General features: G+C 41.2%; 3 protein-coding genes and 1 long non-coding RNA gene across 6 annotated transcripts in view; 3 read left to right on the top strand and 1 right to left on the bottom strand.

Annotated features, from left to right (window-relative positions):
* The window catches only part of LOC116804593, a 56,099-nt gene extending 50,232 nt beyond the window's left edge, over window positions 1–5,867 (top strand). The window contains exon 4 of the long non-coding RNA XR_004364588.2: window positions 5,397–5,867. This is a non-coding gene — a long non-coding RNA (uncharacterized LOC116804593). The remainder of the gene's footprint in view (window positions 1–5,396) is intronic.
* Window positions 5,868–6,193: 326 nt separating this feature from the next.
* On the top strand, window positions 6,194–9,895 carry LOC6574797 (5-hydroxytryptamine receptor 1). The gene has a single exon (XM_002000789.4). It carries the CDS (start codon window positions 6,291–6,293, stop codon window positions 8,016–8,018), a length of 1,728 nt encoding a protein of 575 aa, XP_002000825.1. The 5' UTR covers window positions 6,194–6,290; the 3' UTR covers window positions 8,019–9,895.
* A 6,049-nt stretch (window positions 9,896–15,944) lies between these two features.
* LOC6574798 (probable low affinity copper uptake protein 2) lies at window positions 15,945–17,257 on the top strand. Of its 3 annotated transcripts, none has more exons than XM_015167656.3 (2): window positions 15,945–16,216; window positions 16,379–17,257. In XM_015167656.3, exon 2 carries the CDS (start codon window positions 16,429–16,431, stop codon window positions 17,125–17,127), a length of 699 nt encoding a protein of 232 aa, XP_015023142.1. In that variant the 5' UTR covers window positions 15,945–16,216; window positions 16,379–16,428; the 3' UTR covers window positions 17,128–17,257. The 3 variants fall into 3 exon arrangements, with proteins under 3 accessions (XP_015023142.1, XP_015023141.1, XP_002000826.1); XM_015167655.3 differs by having other exon boundaries at window positions 16,403–17,257; XM_002000790.4 differs by having other exon boundaries at window positions 16,407–17,257.
* A 1,890-nt stretch (window positions 17,258–19,147) lies between these two features.
* Window positions 19,148–21,701, bottom strand: LOC6574799. Its single transcript, XM_002000791.4, has one exon. The coding sequence runs from the start codon at window positions 21,434–21,436 to the stop codon at window positions 19,274–19,276; it is 2,163 nt and encodes a 720-aa protein (XP_002000827.1). The 5' UTR covers window positions 21,437–21,701; the 3' UTR covers window positions 19,148–19,273.
* Window positions 21,702–26,861: the final 5,160 nt, after the last annotated feature.

Below are 26,861 nucleotides of genomic sequence, written 5' to 3' on the forward strand. Positions count from 1 at the left end.
AATTATTAAAGTAAAAGTTAAACTTTTTATAAAGTTTACATTTTTCCGTCTCCTTTTATCCGTTCGCTTATCTAACAGTAATAATGCGTATTACTTTGTCGCCTAACTCGTCTCATCGTGCGCTTGGCTGGCTGGTGTAAGTGCGCTCGGCATTAATATATGATTCAGAATAAACGCATTCATTATTTACAGGCAAGCAAAGCAAAGCAAGAAAACAAAATAAACCAGCATCTGCCTGACACATAAACATCAAGTGCGCAACACGCCCTCAACAAATGAAATAAAAAGAAAATATTTTAAAATACATACGCGCATATACAATGCATTGTGTATAGGAGCATCTATATGTGTAGACACTGAGAGGGAGCCGGGGCAGCGCGATGTGAAAAGGGCGCCAACGTCGACGGCGGCAATTTAAAATTGCTGGCTTTTTAACTCGCATCCATTTACAGCAATTTTGCGTGTACCCTCGGAGCTCCATTGCTCTTTGGTGCTCCGGTGCTCCGGTACTCCGCTGCTCTGGCGCTCTGGCGCTCCGACCATATGCCAATCAGTCCCGGCATGCATGTTTGACGTGTCAGATTGAAATTACATCAGGCACTTGGTGAATGGCAAATGACAGGAATGCTGGCAGGGATAACGAATTACATAAATAAGTAACAGGCTGGCAAAAAATAAAAATAAAATAAAATTGAAAAAAAGGCCCTGCCAGACATGTTAAGAAATCAAATTTGATGACTCAATAATTGAAACCCGCTCAAGGGCAGACGCAATGTTGCATATACGCCGTGTATAAGCGAGTTTAACGGGCTTAGCTGTGCGCTGGGCGTGTCTAGTCCGACACTCTAATTGACCCGGTTGTAGCCGAGCTAAAGCATCCTTCAGTTCAGCTTCCACTATCTGCTGCCATCTCTAAGCTTGAGTCACTTATTTCATGCATTTTGCACTGCAGCCACAAATCCGCGCGGATTTAAAAAGCTTTTTACAACTGAGCAACAAAAAGCAACTTAATGCGCCCTGATGCGGGGCGGTTCTATCGTGGCATGCCTCAAAAGCAGGGCGACCGAAGTGCGCTGCAGACCATGAAGCCAGCCCACATAAACCCACCGAGCCAAGCCAAGCCAAACGTAACCAAAGAAACTGCATTGCTCTGCTTCATCTGCTTCATCGTCTTCTTCTTCTTCTTCTTGTGTTGGCAATGCCTTTTGTGGTTTATTTTGCAGCTGCAATGGCTGCAGACTCTTTGTTTTGCTTCGAGAAAAAAACTGTTTCGCATATCGGGCAGGAATTAAGTTAACGCCCGTTGATTTTCAGTGCAGTTAATGGGCGGGCATCCAGTGCAGCTGCGCTGCGCTCAGTTCGTTTAGACAGCCAGCTTTAAGTGCAGCCAATAACAATATAAGCAAAATAGCCAGAATCAGCAGACGCAATAAAAAATGATACCCCATAACGATAATAGTGCCAATTGACGGAGTCAATAATGCGTAATGCCAAGAACTGAAATTAGCTGATCATTGCATAGCGGATAAACAGATAATTTTGTAAAAATTTGTTAATCGATTGAGAGTGTTTTTTTGATGGGCTGCTATTAATGTGGAACATTTTTCTTCTAATAAACATGTTTACTTTATAAATGAGTTTATAGGCAAATCTATAATTTTATTCTCTTTTCTTTATACTACAAACCATTTTTATTCTCGTCTTATGAAGCAGAATATGTGTTTCAAGAAATACTATTTTGACTTCAAGCTTTCCGCACCTTTGTATGACTTCATTACTGAAGATAATTCCTCAAGAGCCCTGCTAGCCTTGGAGTTGGCTTAAAATTTATAAATTTATCGAATATTACTTTATAAACTCAAGTTGCACAAGCTTAAAATATTAAGTGCAAAAGTTACTGGGCCATCTTCGTCTCTGCTTAATCAAAGTTTAGGCTTAAGCCCACTTTTTGCGCTTGGCTGCAATAAATTGTTAGCAAACCAATAACAAAACTATTGCATTTCCTCTGCACTATGCCAAACAAACAGGCGAAACTATGGAACTCGTACTGTACTTATTTAGTAACATTTATATTCCTGCCAATTCGGCTTCTGTCTCTCTCTCCCTCTCTCTCTGCGTGACTCTCTCGCTCGCTCTCTATATCCCACATTACTGCAGCGTACTGCGTGTTTTCCAGCCGTAAAGCAGGCAGACGAACAGACACGAAAAACTTTCGAAGAGACTGCGGTAAGCCCCAAGACGCTGCCACGTCGTCGCTGCTTTGGTTTCCAGAGCCAAAACCAGCGAAAATGCTAAATATTTGAAAAGTTCGGCAGAGCGGAACTGAGGTTCCACCACCAGAAATGTCAACTAGTATAAAACTTATGGTAAATGGCCCGAGGTGTGGTCACAAAGCCGAATTTCGCGCAGGTACGAGAATCAAATAATACAAAAATAAAAAAAATAATTGCTCATACGACGCGTTGGCAGCAAATAATTTATGAACCGCCAGCGGCTTAGAAGCTTTTTAATATGAATAGCAGAATATGCAAGGGAGACGGCACTGAAAGATGATATAATCGTTGGCAGTTGGCAATAATTGGGTAGATGCCTGGCTTTTCGGCACACTCAGAGCGAGAGACATAATTAAATTCAATTATTTATGCGGCTGTCAGAGCAAAGTCGAGCAGATACGAAAATGTGAATCAACATTTGGGACAGGACTTACGAGCTGTCCGCAAATGCTTAAAGCGGCTTACACTTTGTTTGTTTGTTTGCTGACCAAATAATTGCGCCATTTGTGTCGACTAGCCGCTGTCACTTTTGCCTCGTCGCCCCTCAGCTCCAGCCGGGCTCGTCCTCTGGGCCATTCGCCAGCTGATTAGCATAATCAACCAAAAATTAGTCGAGCGCATTTCACATGCAAACTAGTTTCATACCCGCATTCACACATGCACACACGCACACACACACACATGCTCACTCACCTATGCAAACAGATAAGTGGCTGAAAATTCAATTCGCCTCGCCAAACATGCTGTTGAAATAATCTCGAATATGAAAAATTCGTTGAAAAATTATAATAATAAACAGCACAAAATAATTACTGCTCTGGCTGTAAAGAGTAAATGGATTTATTTACGCTCAGTTTATTATCACATCAAAGGACGAGAACAGCTCTCTGCATATGACGTAGCTGCAAATTTGCTATTTTATGAAAAACTAGTGCAGAAGTTTTTATTGGATTTGCCCAACTAGAAAATACTCTATATTCAAAATAAAATTCAGTGAGATATTCCATATGTAAAATATGCGGGCGAGAAGTCAAAGTTCAGCTGTGATTAAGTAAGTAAGTTAGGCATCTATTGCTATACATATATTTCATCATAACCTAGAGGTAGAGATCGAAAATTACACCACCAATAGACCACAATACCAAAAATATATATATATAAATATTTGAACTTGATAATAATTGCGACAAATTTTGAAGGCAAGCGCAATTAACTTTTCCAAATCTTGAGATATATAGGTGGATAGATGGTGGATAGATATATGTAGGAATAGTCCTCGATATATCATGACAAGAATAACTTGAGCCATTTCTGGGTTGGTTTATTTATTTATTGCTTATTCATTAATTTATTTTTTTAATATATATATATATATTTCTTTAAATTTTTATATTTTCAATCCGAGAGCTCACAAAAAGTTTAATGTGTATATTATAATCTAAATAAAAGTGTAAAAATATATCTTAATATATGCGCGCGTTATTCCGAGATGACAAAATTTTTTTTTTTAATATCTAGCATGACTATAAAAACAGATATATTTATTTATTTATATATATATTTCAATTTTATTGAGTGGCAAAAACCTGCTTTTGGGTGCTGCCAATCTATATCTGCAGGGCATAAAATGCACATTCAGTAAACTAATAGAATTGTAGTTGCTGCTATAATTGAATACATAACATTTTGAATATATGTGTATATATATTTATAAACATACAGATATATATATCCAACTGTATATATCCACCTATATAAATAAAATTTTAAGCACCAACATTTAGTCGCAACAAAGTGTTTTACTTAAATGTTATTATTATTCTTAATTAATTCATTTTGTTTGAATTTTACGTTTGCGAGTACCACGGTAAATTCTACATTTCGTTTAAACAAATATTTACAAGGTTTAATTAAAATTTGCGTGCTTTTCCCACACCTCGCACGCTGTTTGATCTGCGAGTGGCGCATAACTTTCGCTTTATGTCGATTGGCAGCGCTTTAATGCTCCAACTAGTGGGAATTTAATATTCGAGCCACGCTTCAAAGGGCATGCTCAGGTGAATGGACACGGCGGCAGCTGGGGAAAGCTGAGCTCCTAGCTGAGCCCAGCTGCAGCTGTGGCAACGTCTGGCCGTCTAGACGCGCTTTTGAGTATATCGGCTCGATTGCCATTCTTGGCTGACTTCAATAAATTTTGTCGCAGAGACATGTGAGGCCACAATCGTTGCCACATTGCGCAGATGATGTGGAGGGGGGAATTCAATTAAGCCCTAAACGTAGAAATTTATATTTGTGCTCGCGGTTTTCGCTGACCGAAAAAAAAAAAAAAAAAAAAACAGACTCTCGCCAAAAAATAAATACCAAAACGGAAGCTGTAAACCAGCCACGAGATGAGCAACAACGCTGGCATTTCGGCTGCTCTTTGTTTATTTGCTACGCACAATCAAGTGACGCGTATAGGGGCTGAGGACTGGGAGCGTGGCAGCAGTACAACAATTCAATAATGGGAGGCAGTATGAAAATTAATGCAAAAGGACGCAGAAGGCAACTGCGGTCGCTGCCTTCTGCTTCACTTGTTTTATATGCGTCGCAGCAAGAGAAGGCGATGATCCTAATGCTGATGCTGATGCTGATGCTGGGGATGCTAATGATGATGTTGTTGATACCGAGAAAAAACACATCTGCGTTTGGCCGGCGGCCTCTGGATACTCGAGGGACGGCCAAGTTTGTGTTTTATTGTTTTAAAATTTCTTCAAAAACTGTAACAACTGCTACCATCAAGAGCTTCACATGTGCGCAGAGCAGAGCTGAGCCCTGGATGGGGCTATGTGTGCGAAACAAAAAAGTCTGGGAAAACATTCGCAGTTCAAACGTCTGGACGGAATGAAGAAACGAAGAAAGTGAATAAATATTAAATATATTTTGGGGCTGTATTTAAAACAAATTTACGAGCATAATCTGATATACATATGTTATATGTATGTCGATCCTTAAGTACTATTAGTTACAATTAAATTTAAGAAAAAACTTTTATATTCAATTCTATTATTCAACACATCTTCAGTTAATTCAATTAAGTTCGTTCAATTACAATTGTTGCCTTTCTTTTTCTTCTCTTTGCAGCACCGCGACAATCAGAGCACAGCAAACACCCTGAACAGAACATTCAGCTACTTATCTATACATATATATATATAGATTTAAAGCCTGACACAATAATAGTTCGGAGGAGTCTTTAAGTGCGGCGGCAACGGCAGCGACATCAAGAATTACGGCAAACAGCCGTGAGCACAAAACATTTATTAAGCTGACCGCAAATACCGTTTTATTAAGCATACGCCACATTAGCCCGTAGGCTGGCAGGGATGGACGGACGGACGGCCAAGCGCACATCAAATTAGTAATCAAGCATCACAAAAGCAACGCCCAGGGCCGACGTACACGGAATAAGCCTTGGCTGAGTCGTCTCCGGCTTTGGCTTCGGCTTCGGCTCCGGCTCCGACTACGGGTCCGGGTCTGGGTCTGCCTGGAAGCTCAACTGCGAGGCAGACAGAACTAATAAGACGACTTTATTTTTATTGAAATTATGATTAATGACAGAAATATTGCACGACGGCGATGAAGAATCGTCGCATTGTCACGAATTAAGGGCACAAGCCCATTGACCATGATAATGATCATGACCATAATGATAATGACGATGCCAGTGATGAACATCACGCTAATGATATTGCTGCGGCCAAGGCTCGAATTTTGACGCGTTTGTCAAGCCATGGACCAGCACACAATGCTGATGATGATGAACTTAATCAAAGGCCGTTTAATGAGCGTCAATGCTGTTGACGCCGACGCTGTTGATTGCCGGTGTGCAAGCAACTACGAGAGCAGCAAGAACAACGACAGTGACAGCAGTAATAGCAATTAAGGTAAATTGCTCATACGACACGCTGTACGAGGCAAATTCTTATTTGCAAGGCACAAAGAGAAAGTGCAAGCACAAAAGAAATTCATAATTTGATGGCTTCGCCTGGGCAGCATTGCGTTGCAGCAGCAGCAGGAGCAGCCCGCCTACGACGCCATCAGCCACTTCAGCAGCACAACAACAACAGCAGCAACAGCAATAACAATTACACCCGCAACAACAACAACAAACTGATCTCCACAGCCACACTGACGCTGCTCATACTCTGCCTGAGCAGCTGCATAGCCTACGCCACGGCAGCAGCAACGTCGACGGAACAGCCGCCCACAAAGAGCCCGGACAGCGGCACTCTGAGCGATGATTTTAACAGCAGCAGCGCCTTCCTGGGCGCCATTGCATCTGCCGCGAGCTCTGTGAACAGCAGCCCCATTGCCATTGTCAGCTATCCGGGCATCACAAGCAGCACTCCGAATGGCAGCAGCAGCACGCTGGTGTCCATGTCGGACACTCCGCTGCTGCTGGACGAGCTGGCTCCCGGCGAGGAGGAGTTTGAGCTGCCGCCGCTGCAATCGGTGATAGTGAGCATCATCCTGCTGATTGTCATCCTGGGCACTGTGGTGGGCAATGTGCTCGTCTGCATCGCCGTTTGCATGGTGCGCAAGCTGCGACGGCCCTGCAATTACCTGCTCGTCTCACTGGCACTATCCGATCTCTGCGTGGCCCTGCTCGTCATGCCTATGGCTCTGCTGTACGAGGTGCTTGAGCGCTGGAGCTTTGGCACGCTGCTCTGCGACATTTGGGTGTCGTTCGACGTGCTCTGCTGCACCGCCTCCATACTGAATCTGTGCGCCATCTCCGTTGACCGCTACTTAGCCATTACCAAGCCCCTGGAGTACGGCGTCAAGCGCACTCCGCGGCGCATGATGCTCTGCGTGGGCATCGTTTGGCTGGCTGCTGCCTGCATCTCGCTGCCGCCGCTGCTGATACTGGGTAACGAGCACGAGGACGAGGATGGCCAGCCCATATGCACAGTGTGCCAGAACTTTGCCTATCAGATCTATGCAACGCTCGGCTCCTTCTACATACCGCTCTCCGTCATGCTGTTCGTCTACTACCAGATCTTCAAGGCTGCACGGCGCATTGTGCTGGAGGAGAAACGCGCCCAGACGCATCTACAGCAGGCGATGAACGGCACCGGCTCGCCGCAGACGGCGACAGCTCCTGCCCTGCCGCACACTGAGCTGGGCAGTGGCAACGGTGCTGGTCATGGACACCGGCACAGCAGCATAGGCAACACGTCGCTTACGTACTCCACCTGCGGCGGTCTGAGCACCAGCGGAGGGGGATGCGGGGGTGGAGGAGGCGGCGTGGGCATAACGCATGGTCATCATGGCAGCGGCGGTGGCGTAAGCGGGTCAACGGGACTGCTGGGATCTCCGCATCACAAGAAGCTGCGCTTCCAGCTGGCCAAGGAGAAGAAGGCATCTACTACGCTGGGCATCATCATGTCTGCCTTTACCGTTTGCTGGCTGCCCTTCTTCATACTGGCACTGATCCGACCCTTTGAGACGATGCATGTGCCACCTTCGCTCTCCTCGCTCTTCCTCTGGCTAGGCTATGCCAACTCTCTGCTAAATCCGATTATTTACGCCACGCTAAATCGCGACTTTCGCAAGCCCTTCCAGGAGATACTCTACTTCCGGTGCTCCAGCCTGAACACCATGATGCGCGAGAACTACTATCAGGATCAGTACGGCGAGCCGCCGTCGCAGCGCGTCATGCTGGGCGATGAGCGGCATGGTGCACGCGAGAGCTTCCTGTGAAGCCAACGGATCTCTGGATACTTGGCTCTCTAAATATCTATAGGTGTTGTACTCTAAACGAATAAGCCAAAACTAAATAAGTCAGCAAACTACTGCTTGGCAAGGAATGCGAACTACAGAAGCATCACCCTCTTCCACACTCACACAAACACACCGATCTATATGAACTATGTTTATGTAACTGTTTACCTATGAGTATTTTTTGTATGTAGTGCTGCATAACGCAAACCATAATTACGATATATGATACAAAATAATTGATAAACGATAAACGATAAATGTAGATGACTCCTCTAAATGTAACTGAACGTTGTAATTTTAAATGTAACACTAAGCAATGAAGTGGTCTACAAACAGCAACCACTCTATACACACACACACACACACACACAAACACATATACACAATTACCCATCCAAAGACAACCAAGACAACTCGCACAAACACACACACTTACACTGAATACTGTTGCAAAACAATCGATAAGTATGTCTATACATTCTTCTATGTTTCTTTTTCCCAACTTTGGATTGTTTAATCTATCGAATATCGATAGTTTTGTAGCACACAGACACTCAAAACTCACATCACAAGATGGTTGTACCACTGTTAATCCAGAACAGGTTTTCACACGGTTCCTTTTTATGTTTCTTAGTTCCAAAACAAGAGAACCGATTACAATCACAATCGATATCGAATCTATTGAGCCCACAGCGAGCGTAGTATATTTGCGATACTCAAACGGAGCCAAAAATTAAAATTAAATAAACACATAAGATATTGTGTCATATAAATTATACTTAATATACGATAACTATACAAATACATAAGTACATATATATATATATATATATATGTAGTCAAGCATGACAAAATGGTGTCTATAAACTGTGGAACTGTAAATAGGAAAACTCTACATATATCAAAAATCAAGCAGATACAGATTTATCCATGTCTGTGTGCAGCTCTGTCTCAGAACGTATATTTACTATACTCGTATAGCTAAAGCTCAATACTAAGTTACTCTTAAATGTATTTATTAAATACTTTCTGCAATAATTATATTAAATCTTGTTTTATCTTATCTTTTTGTGTATTTGTATAAAAGTCACGCCTCTCTGTGATACCAAACATTAAGCATTAAATTTTTATGTTTAGATCAACTGCATTAAATTATAATATAAATTACTAAATAATACTAACTAGTTACTGCTAGTTTATACGAGTACTAACTACACATATAGATACTATATGAATATATGAATAAATATATACATATATATACATTATATATATTTACAAATATCTAGTCTGGCTAAGTCTATTATGTGTGCGTGTTTTTATTGTATGTACGATATGTCTGCGTTAAGTACATGATATTCAAACATAAAACCGAGTTACGTATGTGTACTGTATGTTGAAATACAAAAATAACAAAATACCAACTACAAAAAGAAAAAAAATAAAAAAAATAAATAAAACAAAACTAATTCCCCCCACACAGACACAGACAAATCCAAATCCTAAATGTAATGAATGGAGCATGACAAACTAAGCGCATCTAATGCTATGCATCACAGAGCTAAAGCTCTGTAAACAAAAGATAATACTAAAGAAAACAGAAATAAATAAACAAAACTATTGAAATACTTTCAAGTGAAGCTTACAAAACTGTAAAATTGCATTTGAATTCTGCTTCCCACAGCTGCAAGTGCAAAATATACACAAAATACAAAAAAAAAAAAAAAAAAGAACAAAAATAAAACAAAAAAAAAAAAAACATTTCAAAAAAACAAGAGAATATCTAAAAATAAAACTAATTATGAAAACTGAGCAGAAATTAAAGCATCAAATAAAAGGCAACCTTATAAATGTAATTCCAACCGACTTTCTTATTGACTTATCTGGCTCGTTTGGCAAATTAATACACCATTCTGTATTGTCGTAAGTTTTGCGTAACTTTTCCAGCTTGCAGCCAACTTTTACACTCCGCTAACTAACACAATATACAGCGAAATATTCAAAGTTTCTTGAATCAATTAGCTTTAAGTTCGGAAAGTTGCACAAGTATTTCGCAGCAAATCGGAAAAAGGCAACAAAGCAAATTAACTTTTAAATACACATATTCAATTTCATAGGAACCTAGCTATGCTCAAAACTTCTAACAACTCTGATAATCCTTAGTAATCCTCGTAAAACTCCACTTTACAATATTTGAGCTCATTGTTGGCTCATGTAACATTAACAAGAAAATTTATTAAACAGTTTTTAGCACCAACTTTGACAGCAATTTGATTGAGCTTTTATGAGGTATTTAGTTGATAGAATAAATAAGGTGAGAATGTTGTCACTGCTAATAGTAATGAAGTAATTACATAGCTCACAATTAAAGCAATTCAAGCTGAGAAGGAAATATCGAAAGAAATTGTTAGTTTAGTTTAGCATATACTTAGGTTCTCAGTCAATTGCCGCAAACATAAAACTAAAATAAGTCAAATTAATTGATTCAAGTTAAAAAATTGGTATTCAACTCGGATTTGGATGTCATGTATATGAGTTCCCACTAATCTGTATATAAAGCTGATTTGGCACTTGCAATGCAAAAAGAGACAGATAGGGTGATAGAAAGGGAAAGGGTAAAAAGTTATGCAGCAGCTGTCGAGTGTCGCAAACTGTGCTTCAAAGTGTCAACTGGATGCACAGCTTAACAGACTGTGAGGAATTAAAAAAAAAAAAAAAAAAAAAAAAAAAGATAAAAAGTGAATAAGAACCATATGTCCATGTGCACTGTTTATTTGTTAGTCAGGCGGGTGAGTTGAGCAAACGTGTAAAATGCGCGGAAACGGATGTGAAACCGAGTGAAACATTGTGAAAAATATCAAATAGCAAATGATAATAAAAAGCCATAACAAAAACAACAACAGCAAACATTTGTTGAGCCGGAAGCAGGGGAATCGCGTAGCATGCAAATACGTGCATGTCTGCAAGCGTTCGTATTTGTATGTGGTATCTATGCATGATTTGAGCAATAGTTTTGGTTAGAGAAGAACTAAAGCAATGGCTGAAGCAGCAGGAACTGCCACTTGGCAGGATATCAAGTGTGTGTGTGAGTGTGTTAGGGGCGTGCTGTACGCTGTAGCTGGAGTCACACACTCTCTAAAAAGGCTTGACAATGACAAAGTGATCTTCCGGCGCCAACTGCTAGCTGCTGCTAGTAGCTGCTCCTGTATGCTGGCTGCTGGCTGCTTGCTACTTGCCTGCTTGCCTACTTGCTCTTGGCTGCTTGCTGTTGGCTGCTGGGTGCTTGCTGATAAATGATGATTTTACGCTCGCTCGTTGCCTAGCCCCAGCCATGTTACAATGCCACTTTATGAGCTGCGCCGGCTGCCAGACCCAATGGCGGCGATGCCAAGGACAAGCAGCGCATCGCCCGCAAGAGCTACGGCAGCCACGGCGGATGTGTGTTACTATATACCTTAAACTACTTCTATGTGTAAGCAGGGTGTGTTGTTTGTGTGATTATATATTGTAGAGCTATATTATATATATATTCGTGGCTTGATATAACACCGCCGCACACTACTTTACTCTCATATACTACAATTAGTGTAGACGCGTTCTCATTTAAAATCCGCCTTCACTTTTATATATTTGATACTCAATATTAACCTTGAATGACCCTGGTTGCTCAGGATATCTTCCAGTCGTATACTGCTTTCAGCATTCTGGCGGAATTTTTTCGGCCACTTCACCCTGCAGCTAAGCGGATTTTATATGCAAATAGCGAAGCGCGCTGCTATTCATGGAAAAAAGAGAGCTAAGGAGAGAAAAAATGAGCTGACGATTGCAGCGAAATTACCGTTGCTGCTGCTGTTTCTATCGTATCGTATCGCTAGCAGTAAAGTCTGCAGTTTTATGAGCACTTGGGAGCTTTTTTTTATTATTTTGGAATTTGCTTCTTTTTTTTTTCTTTTTTGTGACACTAATGCGACGTTTATGAAACATTCGCAGCAACGATTTCTTGTCAAATGATTGTAAAAAGTTGAAAAAGAAGATAGAGAACGAAAAAAAAGGGGTCCAGCAATTTAGAAAAATGCGCTTATGAAAATGTCTGCGATTGTCAGCATTGTCCATGAAGCGCTAACAACTATTGAATCATAAATCAGTTGAAACGTTCAGATATAGCGGGGATATAAAAAATACACACATGTAAGAAGCATTTGTCGGCAAGCTGCCAGAACCGAAGAGAGAAATAATGAAAAAACAAGCCAGAAAAAAACAGAGAAGAAAACTCAGAGTGCTGCTGAAAATACTAAGTGATATGCCTTGGAATACCCTTTAAAGAAGAGGAGAATTATATATATGAGAACGCTAATATTATTCTTATTTTTATATATAGCAAATTAAGGGTATTATTATAAAAGATTATTGCAAACATCGTACAACATTACGTATACGTAATTTATTTTTGTCGAGAGCAACCTCTTGTGCTATATATAGGTACAACACACTGACCCCAGCTACCTATTAACCATTTTTATGGTCTAAGGGCGTATATGGTCCAGTGTCACGTAACAAATGCCCAATTGAGCTAAATGGCAACCCAGTTTCATTTCAGTTGTAGTCCTGCTGAAGGCCGTGTGTACATCTGTGTATGTGGATGTGTTTGTGTGTGTGGGTGTGGGTTAAATTGGTTGGCTGACAGGGGGTAAGCACTAAAGTGACTGATAACAGTGTCGATAATCGATAGAGTGTTGCAAGTGGCAACTGTGTTGAGTTATTTCGAACAAATTGGCAGCACTTTGAAGTGAAAATGACCCGAAACGATATGAGCTCGAATTTCAGCATTTGAGCCGGCCTCTCAATTCCATATATACATATATATATTTTTGGGTCAAAGCACTTAGGTTTCATTTTAAATTCAATAAATATTAGAGCTGCAATTTACTCGGCACATTTGATACTTTATTTCGGGAATTCAATAACTCAAATTTGAAGTAATTGTATTTACTAAAAAGGTATTAGGTTAATCAATTATTAAGCTAATGTGTGTGTACATTTGAAAGCCTTGTCACAGCTCATATCAAAAGCATTTAAATTAAATAGTTGAATCGATTATTTTATTGAATTTTCAATTATTTTTCAAATTTGAGGAATTGAGTAAACTCAATTTCTAATTGTAATCGAATTTGTGCATAATTACAGGGCATTTTGCAAACCGATGAATTTCAATTATCTGAGTACAAAATTGTTGGTCTGGCAAAGTGAAAACAAATATTACGTATACGTATGTGTAAACCTTCACTTATAAACTCAAAATTAATTTTAATATCATTTTCAATTAAATTAAATAAATAAAATGAAGTTATTTTTTAATTTGCCCACTTCAAGTGTAGTTTTCGCAATATTAAATTTCTAATTATTACGTTACATTATTATATGAAATGAACATATTATTGTTAGCGTGTATAAATGTTACCAAATATTGTATATATACCACACGCGCCTCAGAAACAACCCAAAATGTATGCAACATTCAAATGGTAAGCTGAACAACACAAACACAACCACAGACACAGACAACGTTCGCACATTTATCAAAATGTATTCAAAAGCAAATTATGTAAAATGTTTGAAGTGCCGAAAACTGTATTTCAACAACGATTGAAATCTGTAGCTGTCATACCTGGCCCGCACAACCCGGCCGCACCGCCTTCCGCTAAACAAATTTTACTTAATGCGCTGTCAGCCCACGGCGCTTGCGTCACTCGGCCCAAAAAAAAAAAACAAAAAAAGGAAAAAAGAGAAGCAAATGCAAAAAATGAAGAAAAAATTGAAATATCTGAGAATTTGTACAAAATTAAGTTGATTAAATGGACTTAGCAGCGCGATTACACGCAAGGCTGCCTTAGAGCTGCCTGAAAGGGAACACAGCGCTCGACTCTGAAATGCTATGCGTGTTGACTGGGCCAGCGAAGTATTCTTTTCACAACAGCACAACGTCAGGACAATAACAACAGAGTGCGGCGGAAAAAGGAAAATTGTGAGGAAAAAAAAACATATTTTTCATTTCATTCCCTTTGCATCGCTCTGGCCATTGACAGGCGGACGGCCAAGTGAACAACGGACAGCAATGAGCCGAAACTTGGCCCATTGAAATCTGTGTCCCATGGGAAACGCTGCGCCTCGAAGCCATTAAGAGGCGCATGATTAACGCTTTGCTCACCAAGACAATTGATAAAGAATAGAAGCGCAGCTGGGCCGCAGACAGCCCAAAATGGAACCGACAATCTATGCCAGCTCAGTAGGGAGTCGCTAGTCGAGAGTCGAAAGTCGAGAGCTGAGAGTCAGCAACAAAAGTCAATGCAGCTCCTCTCAAAAGGCAAACTAACTTTGTAATGAAGCTTGTTTCAGATTGCGAGATTAATGTTTGCTCGTAAATCTATATAAACTACCATGTGCTATGGTAAAAATAGAGAGAAATTCCTCTAGCTTAATCTTTATCATATGTACATATAGATCAGAGTGCTCTGACTGACTGACTGACTTTAAGAGACAGAGAATTCAGTAAAACTCTATCAGATTGTCAACAAACTAATTTTGAGAAAGATCTATAAAACTGAGACGGGCTATGAATAACTCATTTAGCTTGAATTAAGTTCTCGAGCATTTGCAGAAGCCCTAAACAAGCACGGCCTTTGGTTTATAATAATTATTCCATAAATAATGATAGAGTGTTTAAGATTCCGCAAGTTTTATGGTCACGTTTTCTCTTTGAGCTGACAATTAAGCGGCGACGGAAACGGAAGCTCGTGAGCAGCCATAGAGAAAGAGCATTTAATGCAGCGCTTACATTGTTTTTGCACCCGTCCTGCTGCTGTTCCCGTTGTTGCCGGCTTTGGCATTGTTTTTAGCCAGTTCACAAAATATGTTGTGGCCTGCCGCTTCGTTCCCTCGCGCTCCTGCTCCCAGTCCTATCAAGCGTTTTTCTTACTGCTGCTGCAGGCGTGCAGAATGATTAATGTGGCCGAGCACAAAACACAGGCATTAATGGGCGGTCAGCGGAATGCGCTCCAGCTACATTTTTTGATACATATTTTTATATATTTTTTATTTTACGTGCTGACTTCCAAAATTCGAGCAAATTGCGGCACTTAGCAAAGTATGTACATGTCTGCATAGATATGAGATGCCTGCACGTTCAGTGCAACGCATCAGCGAGACAGAGACACCGAAATTAATGCAGGAGCGGAGTGTGAGATTGAGCACAGCACGGCGTATGATTAATCTGTTGTACTACACAATCTAATGGGCAGCTCGTGCCACACTTGAAGTGAGTAGAAGTGAGCTGAAGTGAGCTGTTAGTGGCGCAGCTCGAGCCAGCTCGTCCAACTTAATTTAAAGGCTCGCCGTTCCAGTGGCTTGCTTAAATCTTTATTAATATGCAAGAAGCCAGAGCTTCTACTGTTCGTCGCCGAGCACCATGAAAAATGATCGCCATTAGAGCCAGCAAATTTGCCGTCTTCTAGCAGCAGCAGCTTTCGCATCAACAACAACTGCATTGATTTTGCAGCACGTAGCTGACGCTGTTCGCCTGTAGACTGAAATGTGGCCCAGACCAAATTCCATTTATGTTAATGATTCGGGCATTGCGAACCGCATGAGAATTTCATGTTGGCAGCAATTTGAGGCGCACTGCACTGAATGAGCAGCCATAAATTGTGGCCTGATTGACACGACTCGATGTGCCAGGCCCGAAATAAGCCCCCAATTGCATGCACTGAATTATATGATGAATGCATGCCGTTGTCGGAAATTTGCAGGAGACTTTTAGCTGAACCTTGATAGATGCATAGATAGTTTTGCATGTAAATAGACTTTGCGTCAGATACTGATTTAGCACTAATGAATAGGCTTAGTAATCTTCTTCTTGAAACTGAGAGCTCTCAGTAGGTTCCGAATATTTAATATTTAACTTTCAACTCAAGTTTAAATATTTCCACTTTGCACAATTTTTAGAACGCTAAATTATTGCAGCAATTATTGAGATAATGTCCTGATATAATTGAAAGCCGCGTATCTTTTGCAGATAGTTTCAAAATTCACAAAATTTGCATGTCTCGGATAGTAAATTCCCGTATATTTTCAAGAGCTTGTAAATGCAACAAGTTCTTGAAAAGCCAGAGAGTAGATATCGAGTGAGTTGCAAAGGGTGGGAAGGCGTGTTCGCTTCAGCTCAGGCGAAACTTAACAAAATTTAAATTGGATTTCGAGCAGAAGTCAGAATTTAAATTACTTCCGAAAACTGTCACCAGAAAAACGAAATGCTTACAAAAACTGTAAAAATATTAATATTTTAGTCGCTTACATGTCGCTTTTATTAGGTAGGCCTTGGACGTAACCGCACAGCATGGATTTGCGTTACGATAGGGTCCCATTTCCGACTGGTTTTACTCGCGAGTCCCGGCACGATCATTCACACGAACACCATGAGGCGGCATCGTCCGGCCAGGCAGCTGAGCGACAAACGGAGAATCCACAGCCGGAGCACTCCTGCCATGGCAGCGCAGGACACGGCGGATCCATGGTCTTCCATGTCGGCAACAGGGAAACAATTCTGTTCGGATTCTGGACCACAAGCACTACGACATCGCTGGTACTCTCCTGCCTAATCGTTTTCATAATAGCCGTCGGATACGAGGCACTCAAATGCTATCGGGAGTGGTTGAAAAAGTGCTACAAGAAGCGCCAGGAGGGCGGCAGTGATCGAGGTGGCACAACGGCCACTCAGCTGGCGCCGGCACCGACGTTGATCGATGCCTATTCGTCGCCCCTGTCACCTGTAGTGCTGTCGGGAGTAGGGGCGGGAGCGGGAGCGGACCAGAGTCAAAATCAACGGCCTCCGCTGACAACGCGAGTGCCCTGGCTGGCGCCCATTCATTGGTATCAGACGCTGTTGCATATGCTTCAGGTGACCATCTCGTTTCTCCTGATGCTCATCTTTATGACGTTCAACGTGTGGCTCTGTATAGCCGTTGTCATGGGCGCCGGAGTGGGATACTTTATATTTTTCGCGAGGAGTGAAAATGTGTCCGACCACTGCAATTGAGGTATTCCCATCCATTCCAATATCCAATGCCTGTCTGTGCTCCACTGTCTATATGCTTTCTGTGTTGTCTATATGCTTGTGCTAATGTATTTTTCTAATTAAACCAAGTTATAAAAATATCATAACAAAAGTGGCTGCCAGCCGCCCGCTCGTCCTAATTGTTCATGTTTATGGCTCGTAAAGCAATGACTGCAGCTACCGAATAACCGACGAGAGAGACCAGAAAAAAACAAAACAAAAAAAAAACAAGTAAGAAGGCTCCAGTCGAGACTGCTCGACTAGGAGATACCCTGAACCCTCCAAGCTGATATTCTAATCGTTCTGGACTTCTTTTATGCACACATACATAAACATGCACTTATAAGCACGCGCTCTGCTAACTGCGCAGTAAGCAGCGACTGCGCTTGGGCTGCGCTGCAATGTGGGCAATATTATGAGAATTTATTTGTTGAATAATTTCTTTTGTAGACTTACGATCTTAATGAAACTTTCAGAGCGTAATCATATGGTTAAATTGTGTGTACATTCCAAAGCACAAGTCTCTAGTACTTGAAATGCGTTTTTTACAAATTTGGGGCGATGGGGGCGTGGTATCCAAAATCTGTAAATAACAAAATCTTTGTGTCCATTAACTCTATATACAGATTTAAAAGTGTTCAAACTAGGCTGAAAAAACCAAGTCGATTTTTCGATTATTTTCGATAAAAAAGTTATCGGATGAGTTATCGAAAAAATAAAGCAAACTCGTACTGCCTATGGTATACACGAGTATGCATGCCAAATTTCAGCTCTCTAGCTTTTATATCTTCTGAGATCCTTTTGCTCATACGGACGGACGGACGGACAGACGGACAGGGCTATATCGACTCAGCTCGTCGTCCTGATCAAGAATATATATACTTTATGGGGTCTGCGATGATTCCTTCTGCCTGTTACATACTTTTCACAACACCATTATACCCTGATTTCCCATTTTCAATGGGTTCAGGGTATAACAACTGTGAATTCGCCAAATAACAAAGAGGAAAGTGAACCGAACCAAGGCAGTGCTTCCTGCCCTCGTGGTCAGCTGGGCGTATACGTAATCTACACCAAATAAAAATGGCAGACAAAGCTCTTCCTTTTATCCTTCTAATTACATAAGTAGAGCTCGAGCAGCATCTGCTCCGCTGCCCCACTGGGGGCAGTGTATGCCGAATTCGTTCAATTTAAACGCACATTATCTTTCTCTTTGCGTAGCTATCTTTAGCAGCTTTATGGCCGTTTTACGAGCCCGCGCCCACCTCCTCTCCCACGCCCACATTTCTATGTACATACAATATCAACATAACATTTACATATATATATATATATATATATACATATTTATTTATATTTACCTGCTCAGTTTTTATTCCAGTTTGTGTCTGACGTTTTCATAATGCCCGCAATTATGAGGGTGATAAACCTTTGGCCAGGTTTACTTGCGCGCTACCAGTGGCCATTTATCGGCGCTTGCCAACATTCAATTAATATTTTAATAAGCTGCCTTTATGCCATTTGCCATTTGCCAAGCGGATAACGCAATTTGGCTTTAATACGCCACGCTGCACATGAAAGCATGCAGCGCAGTCGCGGCGCAGCCGAACTGAATTCAGCTTTAATAATTTACACACATGTATACAAGCGCATTTATATATATATGTGTGTGTGTGTGTGTGTGTGTGTGCGAGTGGGCAGAGAGCATATAGCTTGACCCATGGGTCAAGCTGTGCAGCAGCGGTCGGAGTCAAAGCGGAAGCGGAAATGCGTTCATGCATGCCAATTTGAGTCGTCATCGAGTCCAGGCTGACGTCCATCAGACATCACCCCTTCAACGGAGCCTGATTATTGAGCATGCACGTATATAGTACGATAAGACGATTATGAACTATTGCGCTAATGAATTACAACTGTTTAGCGATTGCGCAACATAACTTCATTCTGCAGCAACGCATTCAAATGAGCTCGCCCTTGACCGAGCAAATCTGTATGACATGGATTTCTCTTTCTATTGAAAGCGGTGTGTCGAGGCCAGTCTACTCAGACCTAGATCGTTTTATTGCCAGACATTAAATACCCTTCAATTTTGTTACATTGTATCTCAATTTCACATCAGTTTGCCGCACTACCAGTCTCTGAACTGAGAGGGCATATACGTGAAATATATTTTATTTGTCAGCGTATTCTGATGGCCGCCCATGGCAGAGTAGAATATACGACCCATCTCCAAAAAGGACAAATAGAATTGTTTCGAATATTTGTTCCAGTGCTTCTTCAGTATCGTGCGATTGGCGTTGTGGGCGGGAAAGCCCGTGGCCTTTCCGTTCAGTCCCATGGTCCGCAGGCGCTTCATCTGCACAAAGTTATTCTTCATCATGTGCATCACGTTATTCATGACAACATTGGCCTGTTTGTAATTGCGCTTGCACTCCAACTGGGAGTATCGCTTGCCGTAGCGCGCTCGGATCCACTCAAGTAGCAGCGGCACGTGATGCACCTCGGGCAGCGTGGGCAAGACGAAGCGCTTATCATGGGCCACCCGATCCAGGCCCCTGCGCAGCAGATCCCGCATCAGGTCCAGATCGTCGGCATCGTAATAGGTGTATCCCAGATCAATGCGATTGGCCGCGTCACTTTTGAGAGAATTCCAATGCGCCTTCTGATACTCTTTCTCGAATAGATCGGTGCCCTCTTTGAAACGGCGTTTGACCAAGCGATCTACCAGCGTGTTTATCTCACATTTGCGATCCTCCGGAATTTCTTCTAGCTCATCAGCATCGTCCTTGAGCGCTTTGATGATCGCCGACTTTATTCGTTGCTCCTGTTCTTCCTTCTCCTCGTCTTTGAAGGCATCAAAGAGCTTGCGGTAGTTGAACTTGTGGAACCCAGCATCCGGGCTTAGCTCAAAATATTTGCTGCCACAGCAACACTGGCGTCGAGAGCGTTCCTGGGTCTGAACCTTCTCCCTCTCCACGCCATTGTCACTCCATCGCAGCTCTGAGCCTCGTTGACCATCTTTTCGTGGCCGTATCTCATCGCAGCTTTGAGCACATTGGCATTCCTGTACCTGTTTGAGTTCAAGCTCATTAGGACTGTTGTCCACGACTGAGGGTGGTACACATTTATCTGGTAAATGGATTCCTAAACGTGAATCAATAATCCTACACAGATTATCGTCTTCCATTCTGTCAATATCGTCCTTGCTGAGGTAAATAAATCCCGGGTCACATGGATCCATAATTAACCGTTTCCTGATAGCTGCGACTCGCTCCTTCTTAGCCAGCGCACGAAACTCGGCCAGATAACGCTCCGACATGCGGTCCAGGTCTTCCAGAACGCGACGACGAGTATTCTCTCGCCTCTTGAAGTCCACATCCAAGAATCGGTTGTACAGATCTCGTTTGATCATAGCCAGATTATCGCTTAGCGACTGCTCCATTTGGTTGATGAACTTGTGATGTCCGCACAGGGAAGTCAAATCAGCACTCGGACGCTTTTTCGATTTCAGCTTGCACAGAATGTTTTCAACTTCTTTATTTAGCACCGATCTGGCAACACGTTCCGAATGATTAAAGGTGTATTTGCCAAACCAACGGGACTTGAACGAGTGATGCATCGATCGCGGCTCGACTGTGGGCAATGGAATCGGCTGCTTCGGGCGATGGACGAAATGTCGCCGCTGTCGAGGGATGGGCAATAAGATCTTCTCGAAATAGGGCGAGTGGACGTGCTTTGATTTTGACTGGATCTGGGCCAGTTCCTTATTCAGATCGTTCATGAGCTTCGTTTGGCTCGACTTAAAGCGACCCACCTTCACCTGGTCCTGCTTCATTCGTATAGCCACCGACTCATTCGGCAGCGGCAGCACGCGTTCCAGTTCACTTAGAGTGGGAAAGAGGTCCAGCCAGAAGATGGCGGACATGATTATGCGCTCGTTGAGCTCATAGATGACCGCATGGTTCGTTGTCTTGTAGTACATCTCCATGAGGAACCACAGAAAGGCCACGTCGTTGCCGCGGCTCATCTGCAGCAGCCGATTCAGTCCGCTCGGCGGTGGCCGCGGTACTATGCCCAATTTGGCCAGCAGACGGTGTGACCGATGTGTGCTACACTGTAAAATATCATCGCCCAAGGCGCGCTTCAGGCCATTCGCGGCGGCCAATTGGCCCTCTGAGAGGCCGCAGTACCACAATGGCCCCTTTATGGCTTCGTCTCCGATCTGGCTGCGGATGACCTGATAGATGTGCATCACTTGCTGGGTCATTTCCGGATCGTACGTGAACACCATCTTGTCGAGGCACGAAAATTCAATTGAAATTTCTAAAAATTACTTAAGACTTTGATGAAATCAAATTCAAATCACAGGAATTTCAAGTCACAATTGATCCGAAATAGTTCTGATCGTAATTGATAATGGACTGATTTGAATTTTTATTGGAAACGTCTTAGAAGAGCTCAGAGTAGTTTATCAGCTTTAAAGATATATCATATCTTAAGACCATTTCGAATACAAATTCTATTTATCTCAATCATTACTTTATTTAAATGTCTTTGTCTCTCTTCCGAAATCGAATTTTATTTGATATTTCTCTCTTCCGATATCAAATTTTATTTGAGATCATTTTTGACAGTTGTCAAATTGGCCACAGATACAAACTAATTAAAGATTCGGTTCTTATCCTGACCAAGGCGAGTCACAAATATTTCTAGCTAAAAGCTTTTTGGCCAACAGTCACAGCCATAAACTATAGCATATATATACATGTATATATATATATATTTGAGTGTGTGTGTGTGTGTGCATGTGTGTCTGCTCGCCTTGAGTGTTTGTGACAATTTGCTGGTGCTTTGCAGCCCGCAGAAGTACATCATTAATTTATTAGCAAACCAAATAAGGACTCGGCTACAATCAGGACTCAGACTCAGACTCAGCATTTTGTTCGCAGGACACGCAGGCCGCACGTGTCGCATCCGATGTGTGAGTGTGTGCGTTAGTTACTTTGTTTTGTCAGCAGATGCCTGTGGCCATTTCTCAGTCTTCTGATTGGACTCGCTCCTGTTTGGGCCGTGGAGCGCGCGAGTTTACAATTAACTTTGCTTAAAGCGTGCCCCGTTTTCTAGCCAATAATTTATGGCTTTCTACATTCGACTGTCAATTAAATTCTTTGGAAAATCAGAGCATTACCATTCGCAGATATCACGAGGAGGTCGAATGATTTATGCGCCGACTGGTTGACACTTTTCGGTCAACATATACACACAATCAATTTATGTATATGTGTCTATGGGCATTTCCCTTCTGTTCGTCAGTCCATGTGCGTGTGTGTGTGTGTATGTGTGAGTGAAGTACTTTTGCTAGTTTCCTTTTTCCTATCACTTTCAGCCTACGACACGTGGCCAACGCCTACAGAGCTGCTTATGTTAATGACCCGTGCCAGAACCCCCTTAGCCCAGCCCGACCCGCATCTGACTCTGGACCCGGCTTAGTGTCCTCTGCCAATGGGACAATTGGCATGTGTTTCAGCCCATTCTCATGCGTTTCGCTTTTGCATGTAACATAGAGCCCGGGTGTTAGATCTTAATAATAGATACGCCCACTCGCATTGTCAGGTAAACTTTATCTCGGTGTCCATATATCAAGAAAGCTTGAGTAGAACAGAGACCATAATGGACGGCACGCCCTAGGCATCTTTAACTGCAAAAACTCTATGTTCCTTAAAGTTTCATACGAATTGTGGCTAGAGGGCTCCACTCCAGTGTCGAATATAAATGCCGCAATTTTTACGTCAGTTTATCGGTTATTAATGTCATTTCACCAAAAAAACAAAAAAATAAATAAACTTTAAAAAAGCGTCATCCGGTTTTTTGTGTAACGAATTGTGGTTGGCAATAAAACCAGGCAATGGATCTGTAGATAAGTGAATACACTACAAATTTTTTATTCCCATCTATACATGTAAATATTTATCTATCTATCTGAAATTCAATCAATATAGACAAACGAATTTTGATTTGCTATTTTCATTTTACTTAAATATTTTATTTTATATTTGCATATTTTACGGTTGCACATCCCCTTTGGATTTCAATATTTTCTGTCAGCTTGCATAGCTTTCAATTTGAATCTGAATTGAACTGTTGCCAATGCGCATTTGAGCCCTCCTCTCTAAGCAGTTTATATCTTAAGCTCATTTCAATGCTGCCAACTTTCGATATGAAAGTTTAAAGTGTTGCCAGTGTGCCGTAAATCGGGGAATGCTCTTAAAGTAAAGTGAAGCAGGCTTTGGGCTATAACCATTTTTTGTGAAATTTTAATTAAAAATACCAGCGGTAAAAAGTGTTTGGATGTGAACATCATATCATATATTCATCGTATTTATGCCTGACCGCACAGCCAAATGAGATGGGGCTGCACAGGACAGCAATGAAAATGGAAATACGGACGGAGGAGTGCCTGAAGTGACGTACGGGTTGTCCGAGACGAGTGGCATACGGGCTGCCTGACAGAGGGGCCCACAGTTTGATGGATAGACTGACGAACAGACTGAGAGACAGGCTAATGATAACTGAAATACTCAAATTGGCTGACTGACCAACTGACTGATTTATACACAAATCAAACACCTGATCAGTTGATAAATTTCCAATCCAGTAGTGTGAAAGACGTCAGGCCAACTGAATGATAGACAGATTAACTGTCAGATTGATAGAGTGTCTTACGGGTAAGTTGATAAAGGGCGAGACTGACGACTGATAGACTAATATAATTATAGATTGATGGATGGATTGTTATATTAATATATTGATATATTGATATATTTACATATTGATTATTATTATTATTGATTATAATATAATAAAAATAAAGACAGATTGATGAATAAAATTTTAAGCAATAGACGGATAAACCTAAATATTGATTGACTAATTGATTGACTGATAGAAAAAAAGATTGATGGATTAATGCCTTCAATTGTGATTGAAAGACTGAAAAATTGATATACCGATTCTAAGCAAGACTGATGGACAAAAATTTTAATTGACGAGAGACTGATATGACTGATTGATAAACTGAAAGAAAGACAGACTGATAGACCCATAGAATATATAATTCGTGACAGCAGTCTAGACTAAACTGATTAGTTCGGTTTACTGTTCGAATAATCTTATTTGTCATCTTTTCCCGAGTTTATTGCGGTCTTCATGTGGCAAACTCTACTTTTTTTTTTGTTTTCTTAAACTTATCCTTTCTGGGCGCTTGCGCCTCAACGCCTTCCTTTGTAGTTCTTAATGATGCGCGCTCCACTGCTTCAACGCCGTTTGAGGCATTTGCGGCCAAACTCAATAACTGTTTCAGCTTCAGTTTGGCCTCTTGTCTAACCACAGACGCTGACTGACTGGATTTGCATGAACATCGGGGCAGCTGAAAACGCCACAAGGCTGCCTCAAGTAAAGACAGCGAGCTTTGGTGGGCATTTGGCGAGATTATGAGAGCTAACCAAGAGTTGAGCCAGCAACAGTTGCTTGACAATTCGCAATAATTTTTTAACACACACGCACACGCATACTGAAAGTAAAATCGTGTTTCCATGTCGAGAAACACGTTCCATATTGTGTCTGTGCATCCTTCGCTCATATACCTTTACCCCTTGGCGTAATTTAACGAGCTTCTAACTTTATGTTTGCTTGTCATGTACACATTTTGTTTTTATTGGAGGCCCACCAGCTCGCCCATGCCCTCCGCCAATGCCCTGATTAACTGAAACATTTTTAAAGCCAACTTCAAGGCGTGCGTGGGCCCCAAAGACACGCGCGCCACTCAACAGTTTTCGGTTAATGTTAATGCAAAAAGTAAAAATATAAGAAAGCATCAAGTTGAGGACTTGGCTGGCATCTAAGACGATTCAATGCTCTTGAAGCCATTTGTGTGTATAGAAATTTGTCAGGCTTAGCTTGGTGAAATACTACAACTGAAGTCTCAACTATTTTCAAAAGTTTTACAATGAAAAATCGCTAAAAAGATTATTCTTAATATGCTAAAAAATTTATATGCGAAATAAAGTACATAGTTTACCTCGAGCTGGCATAGGATTATGTGGCATATCTAAGACACATCTAGAGTTTATCAAGTGAATTTTTATCAACTCCAAATTTGTAATACACAACATTTCTTGTGTTACAAATCTCATGACATATTAATCAGACCCTTTCTGACTCTATGCTAAAAAACGGAAAAAAAACTCAAATACAAATGCGAAAAGGACTGACATGTGCTCTGAGTTTGCCATTTGTCGTTCTTGTTGTTGTTGTTGTTGTTGTTGCTGTCGTTGTTTGGTCGGTTGTATGGGGCCTGACTGTGCCTCGGGCAAAATGCAAAAGCCAAAGCATAAGTAAACTTTTTAGCTCGACTCCCACTGTTGGCTGAACGCCATTTGTTTATAAATTTAATTTGTCTTAGGCAAGAAGTCTGTCGACTTGTGCTTTGCTTTCCACCAAATTTTTAATTTATTTTTCTCTCTCTCTCCCTCTTTCACTCTTATTTCTTGTGTATTTTTTTTACAAAATATATATTCAGCATATTTAGTTAATCCGTCAAGTCTGGCTGCAGTCAGCAGATAATCTATGAACTTCAGCCAAGGCTGCACAGAATTTTTAATAGGCTGCCATTAAAGGCTAAAGGCCACGCGGACTGCTAGCTTAATATATGAATTTAAGGCCAAGCAAACCAAATACTTTACAAATAATCTCACATTTTTACAAACTAACAAATTGTGGACACACTTTCAAATCGATAGAGGCAAACATAATTTGATATATGTAAGTAAATACTTAGATGTGAGCTTGGCTATGCATGAGACGCACTTAGTTATGTGCTTAAGTGTGTGTTTGTGTGTATGTGTGTGTGTGAATACAATGTATAAGTATATAAAAGTTACTCACCTTCTACTGCCCCTCCTCTCTGTCCATTGAACTAGAATGTGTGGGTTTCGTGACTTGCTATTTTATGCGTTATTGAATTTCACTTAACATCAACGGCGCCCAACACATGTGTGTGTATGTGTGTGTGGGTGTGTGCTTGTTGTTTCTTCCCCTACTTAAGTGCCCAGCGCTGTAAAATGCCACTTGAGTTAAGCACTGAGCTTTGGCTGTGTTGTGGCTTAGTTTTTTTTCATACATACGATATTATTTTGTTGATACCCTGTATTTGTATATGAATACATACATACAACTCTTTCTTAAACTAAAGCAAAAGTCATTGCTGTGGCTCTATTTTGTACTAGTGTATGCAGATACAAATTTTGATGGACAGTTTTATATCATTTGCATTTTGCATAGCATACTTTGTGGCTAATCTTTTCAAAGCGTCTTTCTAGGGTAGCTTCCGGCAGTTGATTGCTTAAGTGTCTGCGTTAAGCTTTTCACGCAAAAAATTATAAGCAAATATTTTTGCATGATAAGAGCAAAAAAAAAAACGAAAGCAAATGTGAATAACAAGTAGAGGTAAGCAAAAGCGAATTGAAAATTCTGCAAAAAGAGCAAAAATATAAATTAATTTCTGAGCATCGACTATTGAATACTTAAGCCAACATTTTGAATGCAAAAAACTCTTTGGAATATTTAATCGTATATCGAAATATAGTAAAATGTATCAAATTTTAAATATAGTAAATTCTGCTGTTCGACAGCTTTAAATGCCAACTGTGGGATGCTAC

The sequence above is a fragment of the Drosophila mojavensis genome, unplaced genomic scaffold (assembly GCF_018153725.1).
Source record: "Drosophila mojavensis isolate 15081-1352.22 unplaced genomic scaffold, ASM1815372v1 contig_231, whole genome shotgun sequence".
NCBI classification, from domain to species: domain Eukaryota; kingdom Metazoa; phylum Arthropoda; class Insecta; order Diptera; family Drosophilidae; genus Drosophila; species Drosophila mojavensis.

Coding starts and splice junctions, on each gene's coding strand:
- LOC6574798 (XM_015167656.3), top strand. CDS start 16,429: ATGGATTTGCGTTACGATAGGGTCCCATTTCCGACTGGTTTTACTCGC.
- LOC6574799 (XM_002000791.4), bottom strand. CDS start 21,436: ATGGTGTTCACGTACGATCCGGAAATGACCCAGCAAGTGATGCACATC.
- LOC6574797 (XM_002000789.4), top strand. CDS start 6,291: ATGGCTTCGCCTGGGCAGCATTGCGTTGCAGCAGCAGCAGGAGCAGCC.